The 12,404-nt window shown below is 37.3% G+C and overlaps 1 protein-coding gene across 6 annotated transcripts in view; it reads right to left on the reverse strand.

Annotated features, from left to right (window-relative positions):
• MEI4 (meiotic double-stranded break formation protein 4) overlaps nt 1–12,404 on the reverse strand; it is a 132,801-nt gene that overhangs the window by 55,245 nt on the left and 65,152 nt on the right. For all 6 annotated transcript variants that reach the window (XM_071444405.1, XM_071444387.1, XM_071444396.1 and 3 more), the window contains one exon: nt 8,751–8,999. In XM_071444405.1, coding sequence (XP_071300506.1) covers nt 8,751–8,999 — 249 coding nt within the window. The remainder of the gene's footprint in view (nt 1–8,750; nt 9,000–12,404) is intronic.

Raw genomic sequence — 12,404 nt, forward strand, 5'->3', positions numbered from 1 at the left:
AAGCCTGAAGAACTCACATCCCTCTACACATCCACATTTCTGCAGAAAAAATATGACCTGAAAGTCAGAAGGCACTTGAGGGATGAGGGAGTGACTTACACACTGCAGTGTGTCAGCAGGGTGTGCTGGCACTAGGACTCAGAACTTGCATACTGCAGTGGGACCACAACATAGAGGCTTTAATCAGGGCCGTGAGATGGCAACCAGCCCCATGATTAGAGAATAGGGAGCCTTCAGCTAGTCCTAAGGAAGCAGAGCTCTAGAAAACACCAAAGTCAATCCCATCTCCCACATTCATTCTCTCACTACCCAGTGGGGAGTAGAAGAGGCAGCAGGTTTAAGATCTGTGTAGTAGGAGCTCAGGTGGTGGAAGATGCTTTCCTAAGACACTCTGCTGGTGGCTGCCTCAGACTGGAGAACATTTGAAAGAGAAAGGCCAAATGCTACAAGTAGTTCTACAATTAAAATCTGGAAGAAGGGTCCTCAACTGATGAAATTACTGTGAAATGGTAAAATGATCTTCAAGTCTTCTGAAAAACTTAATCTACCTTGCACTTTCACCACCACCAGGGAGTGCAAAACAGAAAAGTGTAGGGGGATAGAATATAAGAAAATAAAGATAGTGTAGAAAGTAATCTTACCCCTAAGGAGTTGCAGCTGGGCCAATTATTAAAGATAGGAAGAGGCCTGACTTTACCAGGCCACAGCTGTAATCAATGGGAAGAAGAATGCTATAAAAGATTGGGTTGGCTGGTTAAGAATTGAGCTGGAGTCAGTTGGCTACTTTGTGAAGAAAGAGGCAGTGCTCTGAAGAGCTGCACACAAGAAAATATCAAGAAGGTGTGAAACTTTTGCAATAAGGAGACAACAGTATGGAATGCCTGCAATAAGATGACAACAGAAAAGTGGCTTGAAGGTGGCAGAGGTGAGAAGCAAAGCGAAGATGTGATCTGAATTCTGCAAAGAGAAAATTACTGCCGTTTCGAGCATTAGATGTTGTTTATATTCCCTCATTTCATGAGCAGCCACACGGATTATCACTTGAAAATCAAAACCACTTACATCAGACATGTAAAGTTCTCTTAAAACTCAGTTATAGTTGATACTCTCAGTTCTACTTCTAAAAGAAAAAACAAGAGACAACTAAAAATGAGACATTAATAGCATTCTGCTTTCCAAGTAGGTGTTCAGTCAATAAGCTCTAAAAGGAAATGAAAACATAAGGGAAATTATGTCCACATCTACATTTTTAGAGCTCTGTTATTCTTCATTTAATTTTCATTGATCAGTTTGTTTGAAGTGCACTTTCCATGAACAATGAATCAAGTTTACTCTCTTATTTAAAAACCCATACATTTTCTTTGCCTTTCTTTCATGTGTAACTCTGCCTCTATTCTGCTGTTTTCATTACTAACTAAGCTGACTGGTTGAGGAAAAAAACAACTCTCCCTTTGTCATGAACTCTTATGTGTTTAGCACCCCATTGGAACTAAGCCAAACTTCTATTTTCATTATTCCATAATAATAATTCCAAAATATTATTATAAGATATTATTAGAATTTCCAAAGAAGAAGTCTTAGAAGCCTTGTATCCCACACTTTGCTTCTGCATCTCCATGGGGTTTTTTTTCTAACTGACTTGGACAAGAAAGGTCCTTCGTTTGAATGGAAAGTGCTTTTTTATGCTTTTTAATGCTAAAGGTGGATGCTGACATAGTTTATCCCATTTAGGGATAATTTCACAGAAATGAATATAGAACTGAGTATCTAAAATTCTTAAATTGTTCAATGCTAGGATTTAAGTGCTTCTCTAAAGGCTTAGAAGCATATACTTCAATTTGTTAGGGATTTTGCTCACATAAGGCACCTAAATGTTTAGAATTCAGTAAGAACTGAGAAGGATTTTGAGGATATAAACATTCATTTTTAAGGGATCTCTGTAGATGACAGCACAAATCTTCCGTAGTTTGAGTCAAACAAAGCAAACTTGCAGTAAAGATATGAAAGGGTAAATATTCAGGTGACAAATATACAGATTTGGGTCAGTTAATGCTCACCAAGCAGCTTCAGCAACAAATGATCTGACAAGCTTTACAATATTGACCATCTCAATGATGTGACTGAAATGTGAGTTCTAAGCCAGACAGGGGATATTTCAAAATATTAAATGAATTAATGTTATCTCTAGACTACCTGACTGAACTGGTAGTACTAAACTGTAAGCATTATGTCTTATTAAAAATGCTCTGCATTATGAAACAAACTGAGCTTTGCTAAGAGACAGGAAATAGCAGCCTATGAAGACTGCAATGATCTGGATGCAACTTAGTGAGATGGGGGCTAAAATGAGGTGGACTCCTTAAGAAGTCAGCTAAAGTGTACCTACCTAAAAATACAGGTAGGTACACTTAGCTGACTTCTTAAGGAAGTCAACAACCCATGTTGTATTCATGTTCTTGAATACAACATGGTATAAATGCCTGGCTTTTCTGTCTATATATCCAGAAGGACACAAACAAACATCTGCTTGAGGAACTAGATTCCAAGTTTGAGTTGGGTTAAGGTTGTCCAAAAGGGTTGTGAAATCTCCACTCTCAGAGATACTTAGAAAATGTCTGGACACAGTCCTGCACAACTGGCTCTAGATGACCATGCTTGACAAGAGGCTTGGACAAGATGATCTTCAGTAGCCCCATCCAACCTCCACCATTCTCTGATTCTGTATTTCCAGGAAAAAAATTGACTGATTCTTAGCTTTCCACAGTAGACTTAAAGGCAAAAGAATCCTAATTGCCACTTCTTAATCTGTTTTTACCATATACATTCAGTTTTCCCCAAAACTATTGTTCTGTTACCCAGAAGAAAAGAAGATAATCTACACTAAACTATAAATCCCACTTGTTTTTATGAATCTTATTCCTAATAATCACTACACATCTTATAATGAATTAATAAAATAATAACAAACCCTCTCTCTTGTGGGAAAAATTGGGTTGGTTTTGCCTCTGAATGCCTTACTTACACAGAAATCTGGAAAGACCAGGATGTTTCTTGGGTCCTTTTGCCCCAATTATGTGCTTAGAACAGCTGTAGCAATGCCATCAGATAAGACAGGCAGCACCTGCTTTCAAAGGGAGAAAGTTTCCACAACCAAAACAGACCTGTTATCCATGGGAGGAGCAGTACTCTGAGATTTCAATGAATCATTACACTCCAGCTGGTGCTTTTTACAGATTGCAAATTAACTTATTTAATTATCCTGAAAAGGCCTCAGCTTTCATGAAGTTCCCCATTGTGTCAATACAATTATGGAGAACAGATTTATCTCATCATCATATTCCAAGAGCCATATTCCTATAAATCTGTGCTAAACACAATTTAACTTCATTTTTGCCATCTCACAGATCTGCTTTCAGTTCTTTGTTCTCCTCATAAAAACATAAAATACTTCTTAGGTTGTGAGACATTCCTTGCCATGCTGCCTACTTGCATTATTACCACTGGTAGATGCATGGGAGTACACCAGCACACTTAAGATGTCAAATTACATTTCTGAAGTACTGTTTGTGTGACACCCCTAAGCCTTAGAGAAAAAGTGTTGAGATGACACACTGGGCTGCCCTTATGGATCTAATGAAGAGAAAGACACCTATTTTTATCTGGGGGGATGGGGAAGCAAGAAATAGGGAGGTAGAATGTCTTCATGCAGAAACATCAGATCCCTAAAGCACCTGAAAAAATAATCAGAACTGTTTTCCATGGCAACATCAAATTAAGAGTTGAGTGTTGCCCAATGGAGAATACTCTGACCTTAGAAAAAGGAAGATAGAAAAAGCAAGAAGTAAAAGATACCCCTCAGAGGCTGACAGCTCCTCTGCAATTGCCGTGCTTTTGTACTCCTTCCAAATACCAGCAGAGGAAAGTGATGACAGGACACAGCAATCTGTAACAGCAGCACATTTAAACATGCCAACATGAAAAAATAGCTTTTCCTTAAACATACCATGATGACTTGGAAATTCTAGTCTGTAGTCCTTGACCTTAGTACCATGTCATAGGAACTAAAATTGTTGCTAAGTGCTATTTACAACATATGTGAACATTTCACACCATTTCATCTATCTTCTGGGGAGGGAAATAATTTCCCCTAATAGACTAATGTGTTTGTATCATTACTATTCAGTCAGATGCGGACTGCTGTTAACCCCATAACAAGGAAGACTCCTTTATGAGGCTGCAGATAACATACCCACTGAGGAAATCTTCAGGTTTTGGTCTGACCTTTCTGAATTCATCTGATTGGTTTCTCTTTGAAAATGAGCTTAAAAAAATCTATTATCAATTATGTTCTCTCACCACTCCTTTTAATGTAAGGAGGCAGAGAAAACATCATAAGCTATATTACTTAAGTTATGATGGAGAGCTTTGCCCTTTCAAAAGTTTGAAATCCAATTATTCAGAAAATATTTGGACTGGCCATCATTTTTCTTGACATCATTAAAGCAGGATGTACCTGATCCTGTCTCTGCTTTCCAGGGAAATCCTGGGGTGTAATGTGAGCACCCAGAGTTTCTGCCTCTCTAGAGCAAGAAATTCCCAAGCCATTACTTACAGGGAAGTGGAAAGGGAAGAGAAGGCTGAATTCTGTGGCCCAAAGCAAGGCCGCTGGTAAACTGTAGCTATGTAATGCTTACCATCAGTTTTATTTCAGCTGTTGAACTGGCTAGTTCCAGTTCTATAAAGCTCCCAGTGAGAAGAAATGAGACTGAAGTGTCTTCATTCATACAAACGTACAAAAGAAGTTGTTCCCTTTTTCCACATGTACAACTAAATGCCTCAAGAAACACATCAAGTTAAGGAGTGAAGCAAGAGATTAAAAATTCTTGTTTTCTCAGGGTATTATTCCCAAAAGAGATACAAGTTGCTTCTTTGACAGGGAATAGGATTTACAGAACAGTATCCTGAAAGGTGAAACAGCCCCAGGATACAGTTAAAAATCAGACATTCAGGTTAATCACAGTGTGACTCAGAGGTCAGCATTTCCCTAAACACAGACACACTGTGGTAGGGTGACTGGCTTGTGTGCTACTGTGGAGGCTAAAAATGGGAGGGAACTCCAGGGCATGGCAGAACAAGTTCCACTGTAAATGACCAATAAAAGGAAGAGTAATCCAATTCTGAAAAGGTACAGGGTGGAGAGAATCTGGTTTTAATTTTAATTAGAGGAGCAAGCAGTTCAGTAAATTCCTACCCACTGCATTAGAAGGGACTAACTTGAACCAATTTTGAAGGTGAAACTAAGGAAGAGGGAACACATACTTGAGACAAGTTTTGTTAAACATAAACCCTGGATAATCGATTTGGAACCTTCAAGAGTATCAGCTGGAAGCAACCAAGGTAATAAACATCAATCCTCTAAATTGTCATTCCTAAAATACATGCTTGGCAAAAAAAGGGCAGAATACTGCATTTATGGCTTCTTGGTCTGGAGTAACAGCTGCAGGCTTCTCAGAGCTCTTTAACACAGCCTGCCAAGAAACAATATGATCATTGATTTTATGAACTGATAAGAGTGAAGGAATTTGTCTTAGAGGACAGGTGCTTCAATCCATGAACCTATCAATTCATCAATGCTTTGTAAGAACCTTTATCTTTTCTTGTTGCTCCAAAGCAAAGTGACAACAGAATGCTCAAATACTTTCAATGCTTATTCTTGAAATTACATCAAGAAGTTTCTATTCTCCTTTCTATGAAATTTTTATCTAAATCAAAGAAAGGCATGAAACTTTGATTTAACATGAGATTTGACTTTTTTCCTACCCATGGACTTAGCTGTCAGGACAATACTGTCAAGGTGAAAAATAACAGATAATTGCAAAAATATTTGCTTCTCCTTCTCCACATATGATTGACATAAAGCCAAAAGCACCACCAAGGAAGAGAGTCTTGTATTCAGAAAGATAACTGAACAGTAAGTCAAATAAGGACCTTTCAGACACAGCACAGTCAGTGAATACTCAACAGTTCCATAAAAAGCACATTAATCTGTAAGAACTCATACCACCAAGTAGTTTACTTGCAGCAAAGCATGCTTCTCCCCCTAAGTTAGGAACCCACAACTTTTTTAGTGTCTCTGAGGACAAAGAACTCTTCAGGTGGAACAAAGAAATTTAGGCATCATTTCTTTTAAAAATGGATTTTCTGTTCTTTATCCTTCATGTATTAGCAAATCCGTACTGTGTTCAACTGTATGTGAAGGGGGAAAACAGCTCACAAATTTCTCACATCAGGGAAATAAAACTCCATGGACAGTTTCTAATCATTCCTGAAGTCTCTGAAAGACCTACTGCTATTATTACAAACAGCAGGTGGGAGAGGAAAGCTCTCACATCTGGGATGCAAAGCAGAGAACATACAGCTGCGAAGTGAACCCTGTCTGAAGGACTCAAACTCTTCAATTCTCAAGAGGAACCAGCAGGAACAAATGCAGTCTTATCCTCACTACATGAAATTTTCTGGTGGTGGATTTTGTGAAATCCAACTATTCCTGTGTCTAAAGTCATTAATCAAAACAGAAGAAAGCCATAGAAAGGCTGGGGGTTTGAAATATTTTTATGAGGCTGCATTATTTTAAGCAGAACACCAACTCCAGAAATGAGGCTACAGAAATGAGTGGAGGAGGAAAAGGATTCATGGCTGCAGATTACTTGGTGCTAAGAGCAGTCTTAGTAATCATCCTCAGCCCTAAAGAGCATACTTCTGGTGTGATATTAGGTGGTAAACCTGGGAAACCATAAAGATGGCTTGATGGGTCTATAGTAGTTTCACTAGAAAGGATGAAACACCACTTATTACCACTTCATCTCCTTACTTAGATTTAGCCTCCTGGTGACTTTGTATCTCAACAGTAGCTACCCTTTAGCTTCTATTCACCACAGGCTTGAAAAATCTCAAAACTGGCACACAACACACAAGAAAGGTGTTTTTTTTTATCTTGGGGCAGAAGATGTCAGTGGTGTAGTGGCCCCTATTTCAGGTAGGCCTTGTTTCTATGACCATCTTCCCATACATGTCAACCACAGATGCTCTACTACTAACATATATCATCAACTTGCCCTCCCAAGAAGTGAATAGATCTCACCAACAGATATTCCATCAGGTACCAGTAACAATCTTTCTTTACTCAAAAGCAAGACTGAGCATTTTTCTCCAGTGGAACTGTAATCATGAATGCACACTCAGCAGAAACAGTGAGGGTGTATGACATCTAAAATTAGAAAAGATGATCACATTTTAAGTCTGTGAACAAACTTCAGTGTCACTAGGGTAATGAAAATTAATATCCTTTGCAAGAGGTGTTATCTGCCAGGGACAGTTTTCTCTGCCTATCTCAAAATTAAAATTTAGAGTTTAGAGAATCTTTCAAAAATTAGACTTAGAACACAGAAGTTGCAAGTGAATTGATCTTGTTTGCTATGTTTTGCTAATTGGTAGTGTTTTCTGTGTTCTGCTTAATCTAAAATTAGAATAGCCTCTCCAGACATTAGATGTTTATAAATTTCTCCCGACAATACGCAGCCAGTTCTTCAAAACGTAAGACACCTGTTGGAAACTGAATTTAAAAACTACTTTTAGTCTTAAATGTCATGTTTGCAATAGGTTGCAGAAAACAGACACTCAGACAATAAAAAAGTAAGAATAGTCATTAAATCACTTCTCTGTAGAGAAAGGTCTATTATACTAATTAAATACATAAACCATTAGAGTTTCTAGCTGAAGTCTAATGATCTCTCCATCAGTCAACATTACAAATTGGAACTCTTTAGGCATGGCAATAAACATGCTACTGTTTCAGTACAAAAGCAGTATGGTAAAGCCTCATCAAGTTTTCCACCAGGGAACCTTTTAAAAATCTCAAGTCATAAAGCAATTAGCTATACAGTTTTATTTTAGAGATGCCCTCAGCAGTGAACTTTCTCTCTCCTTCAGCCCAGAGTGTTTTTGACCTCATCTCCCAGGAAAGTATCTTCCCAGAGCCTGCAGAAATCCTCCACTGCCTGATTTCCAAGCTCACACAGTGCCAATGATATCTTGAACTGAGCATGACTTACTACTCATCAAAAGTCAGAGAAACAGTGCTGTTTGAGAGCATCTTTTTGGTTTTTTTTACTCTTCTTTGACTAAAAGCTTTCCTGAATCCAATAATATCAGACTCACAATATTTTATCATATGCCATAAAAAACATTCACCATATCCACAGTCTCAATACACTTTCAGAAACAACAGACATGCAGTCCCTTGGCCTGCCCTATGCTCCTGTTACACATATTAAAGATTAGTGCTTCCAACACTTTAGGCTTAAATTCTGATTTTAAAATCTGTAGGGTGGTTAAAAATATGCAACACGTTTTTAAGACATGATCCAAATGTAAATACAAACTAGTATTACAAACAAGTGTTTCCAAGGTTATAGAGTAAGATTGTGTATTGACAATTTTTGGCTGCAATTATTTTGTATAATACACATTGATTCTGAGGTTTAAATATATAAATTCTGCATGAGCATCAAATTCTCAAGCACAATCCCTACAAATAAATTTAGTGTTCCACTACCTCAAAACTTTGGGAAAAATAAAAAACTGTACACTGAAGACTCTCACATCTAGGTACAAGAAATGGTACAGGCAAGATGAAAGCTGTTTGGTTCCTTGCTATTGCAACATAGCCAGAAATTATTTGAGGAACTTACTATTTTCCAAGCAGAATCTTGGAGAGATCCTGTTCAAAAGAAGTTCCTGTCGTAATCGAAGAACTTCAGTTTCCAGCACTTCCACTTTCCATTTCCATCCAAAATCTTGTTCGGATACAGTTCTGGCAAGGTACTCTGTGTATTCTTTGGAACACTTCCCTGGTGGTTTTGAGTGGATAATTGCAAAAGCCAATGCTAGTTTTGATATTTTCAAATACGAAATCTGATTTTCTCTTCCGCCTTTGATTTCTATTGCATTAGAAAAACAGAAAAAAAAAGGTTACTTCACTATGACTCCATTAAGGAAATGACACAAAATATTTTCTTGGCTCTGAAGACTGTTCAACAGTGAGGCCAATTCTTTAATTTCTAGTGCATTCCTAAATCATCAAGAACAGAAATACAAGCATCTGTGCACAATGTGAGAACAGAACATACATGAGCTGCAGTCAGCTATAAAAATAAAATTCAGCCAATGTCAGAGAATAACTGTAGAAATAGTAAGCACTTCAAATAGGCTTATCCTAGCATAATTTTAATGCAAATGTTATCTCCACTAAAGCAAGGATGAAGTAAGTAAAAATACTAACCCCAAAAAACCCACCCTGATACTCCCTCCCCCTCAAAAGAATTCTGACATGACAGAAGAACCCATGACAGAAGAATTCATTTGGGGTTATTTATACTTAAATAAAATACATGTAATTTCTTGAAAGTGTACCAGAAGGCCTCAGTGCTCAAAACGTAAAACTTTGAGGTTGTGTCTGGTTTTGGACACCTGGTATTGGTGCCCTTGTAGTTTTAAGTCTACATTAAGCCTCAAGCCTGCAGAGGGCTAAGTAGACAGCATCAAAGGGATGCAAGTGGCTAGTAAGTGAAGAAGACAGTTTTATAAGCTTTGTTACAAACAGTGAGAATGGGGCAAAAGGCATTAAAAGAGTCAGAGAAATAAAATATTTAAATAGATGATTACATCATGTGCAACAGCACAGGGCCTAGGAGCAGAGAAGGAAAAAAATTAAATTACAACCAACTAATATCAACCAGACTATCTAATTAGCAAAGTTACTTTTTTTTTCTTAATTCCACACCATTTTCATTCAGTTGTTTGATGTATTCTTTTCCTCAAAAAATATCACTCCAAAAATAATAATTTAAGAAAAAAAATCACTTCCTACACTTTTGCCCTATCCTTGACATCTACAATTTTTTCACAAGGCTGTTTTTTTCTTGTTATCCATCAAAGCTGCAGGTTAAGCACTAATAAGTTGTGTTGATCAGCTCTGAAATAGTCACAGTAAAGGTTTGAAAAAGGTATTTTAGGTCATCCTTTCACCAGATCATCTGCTATCACTAAGCTAATTTCTTCCTCTGGTTGTACTCGACTTCAGATAGTAAGTCATAAATCATCATATAGGCATTTATCCATCAGGGACACTTACAGAAGGCACTGTTTTTTATGTATTTCTTTTACCTTTCAAATACTTCTGAAATGCACAAAGAATTCCTGGGTACTCCTTGCACCCTGTCCATTCAGACACAGCAGCCAGTTAAGACTTTACATAGTACAGAGCACAAAGGACAAAAGTGCAAACATTCCTTGGGATCGATTTACCTACTGCTATACTTTAGGCTACTCTTCTCCACCTGAAATACTCCATTTCTGTCATGTGTCAGGGCAAAATCACCCAATCTAAGCCACCAATGCATTCTTAAACTAATTAAATAGTAAGCATTTAGAAACTGAACTATACTATATATATCCCTTCCTTAAAGCAGTTATACATTAAATGGTACTTTTGCAAAATTTCTGGTAAAGAAAATTTTTTTCATACAACTTTTCAATTCATATCTAGAATTTCAGTGAAAAGCAGAAGGTGATTCTCTCAAACTCAAAGGATTAGCACCTCTGGGACAGCAAACTGGTATAAGACTCTTGCTTGCCCTATACATGAAAGGAAATGTTTACAAATACAAAAGCATGCAAGTAATTGAACTGCCTTCAAAGCTGTGAATAAAATGAAATACGTGGAACCACACTGAAAGAAGATTAAATAGTAACAATAAGGTATCTAAAATATTTGGCTTTGAATCTGAAGGTGCTTCCCAGATTATCTCATCAATAGCAATTTCACCCAGATGTTACTCAAATGGGGTCTGTCAAGCTCCATTCTTACCAAGTCCCTGTGCAGAGCAGAATGATAAATTAGGGTAGGCAGAAAAATGTCTTACACTGCCCGTTTAACATTTTGGTGCCTCCAGAGACCACTCTGCCAAAGCTTTCTGATTCATCTTCCTTTTAAGGACAAACACATATTTACTTTCTGCTTCATAACATGCTTTGCCAATATAAGTCTTCTCCTTTAAATTACATTCACAGAAGTTGCAAAATGACCAACATTCCATTATGGACTGGGAAGTGGTATTTGTGCCAGCATTTCATGAATGCTCAGGTGCCTTTTATCATCAGAGCCACCACCAATACATTATTTATTGCATTCTATTTCTACTTACAGGACATACTATTACAAAGAAAATACAAAGAAAATACAAAGTTTGCTGTCTGACCATTGACATATTACCACTATGCTACCAGTATGAAATGCTACTTTGGTAGCATTTTTTGGCCACCCATTACCAAAATAAAGAGAGTCACTTTTTCATTTTATCTGGAAAGTGACTACTGTGTTTCAAGCATAACAAAAACCTTAGTGCACAAGGTAATGGTACAATGGAGGTAAGTAAAAGGATCTTTCAACTGCAACATTCTAAAATGATTTTTTCTAAAGTAGATGTATCCCTAGTAAGTCAGATAAACAACATAAACCATTACCTAATTTTGCTTTGAGAATCTTAAAGAGCATTCCACCTTAACACTTAAGACATACATTTAATTAATGAATTAATTTGGAGTTTGAGGGAGGCCTTTTCCTCTTTAACATCTTATACAGAGTCACTTCTGCAGTAGGAGTGCCTTACACTGAATTTAGGGAGATATTCTTACTTTGGAGGAAAAAAGTCACTACTTTTCTGGAAAAATTACTTGTAAAGATGTCATTAGAAAAAAACCCCACCAGCACGACAGATCACAGAACACAGCTGGTTCTTCTTAGGAACAAGTCACAGCATAGTTTTTGGAGAAGTCATTCTGTTGGATCCAAAATCTCTAGTTTAAAATCAGATAATTAATGACAAATAGCAATATTCCTGGATGTATTTTGAGAAAGAATGGATTTCTTAAAGATTTTATGGAGAATAAACAGCTCTTTCACTTGCTTTCTGTTACTGACACTATCACCATGTCTCTTTATTTCTTTTCTGATTAGGAAAAGAGAAGTTTGTGTATCAAAAAGCAGAAGTTCTAAGAGTTGATTGAGGTTTTTCACCATTCCCCTAAAGGGACAACTGCTCTCTCAGAAACTACTATGTAAGTCTTCTAGAAAAAAACACACCGGATGACACTATTAGAAATCTGGTGATGCAGGCCAACTGTGCATTAGCAAAAATTGCACAGCAATCTGTTGCTCTCAGGAAGTGCCGAACCACTAAATATATTCCACTGAAAGCATATTGGCAGCTACAGAGTTTTATCAATAATGTTTTTGCTCCTATCAGCACAGAAATTACACCACTGGTTAGGCAGAAAAAAGTTTT

The sequence above is a fragment of the Agelaius tricolor genome, unplaced genomic scaffold, assembly GCF_023055355.1.
Source record: "Agelaius tricolor isolate 1412-34295 unplaced genomic scaffold, bAgeTri1.0.p SCAF_1, whole genome shotgun sequence".
Lineage (NCBI taxonomy): Eukaryota > Metazoa > Chordata > Aves > Passeriformes > Icteridae > Agelaius > Agelaius tricolor.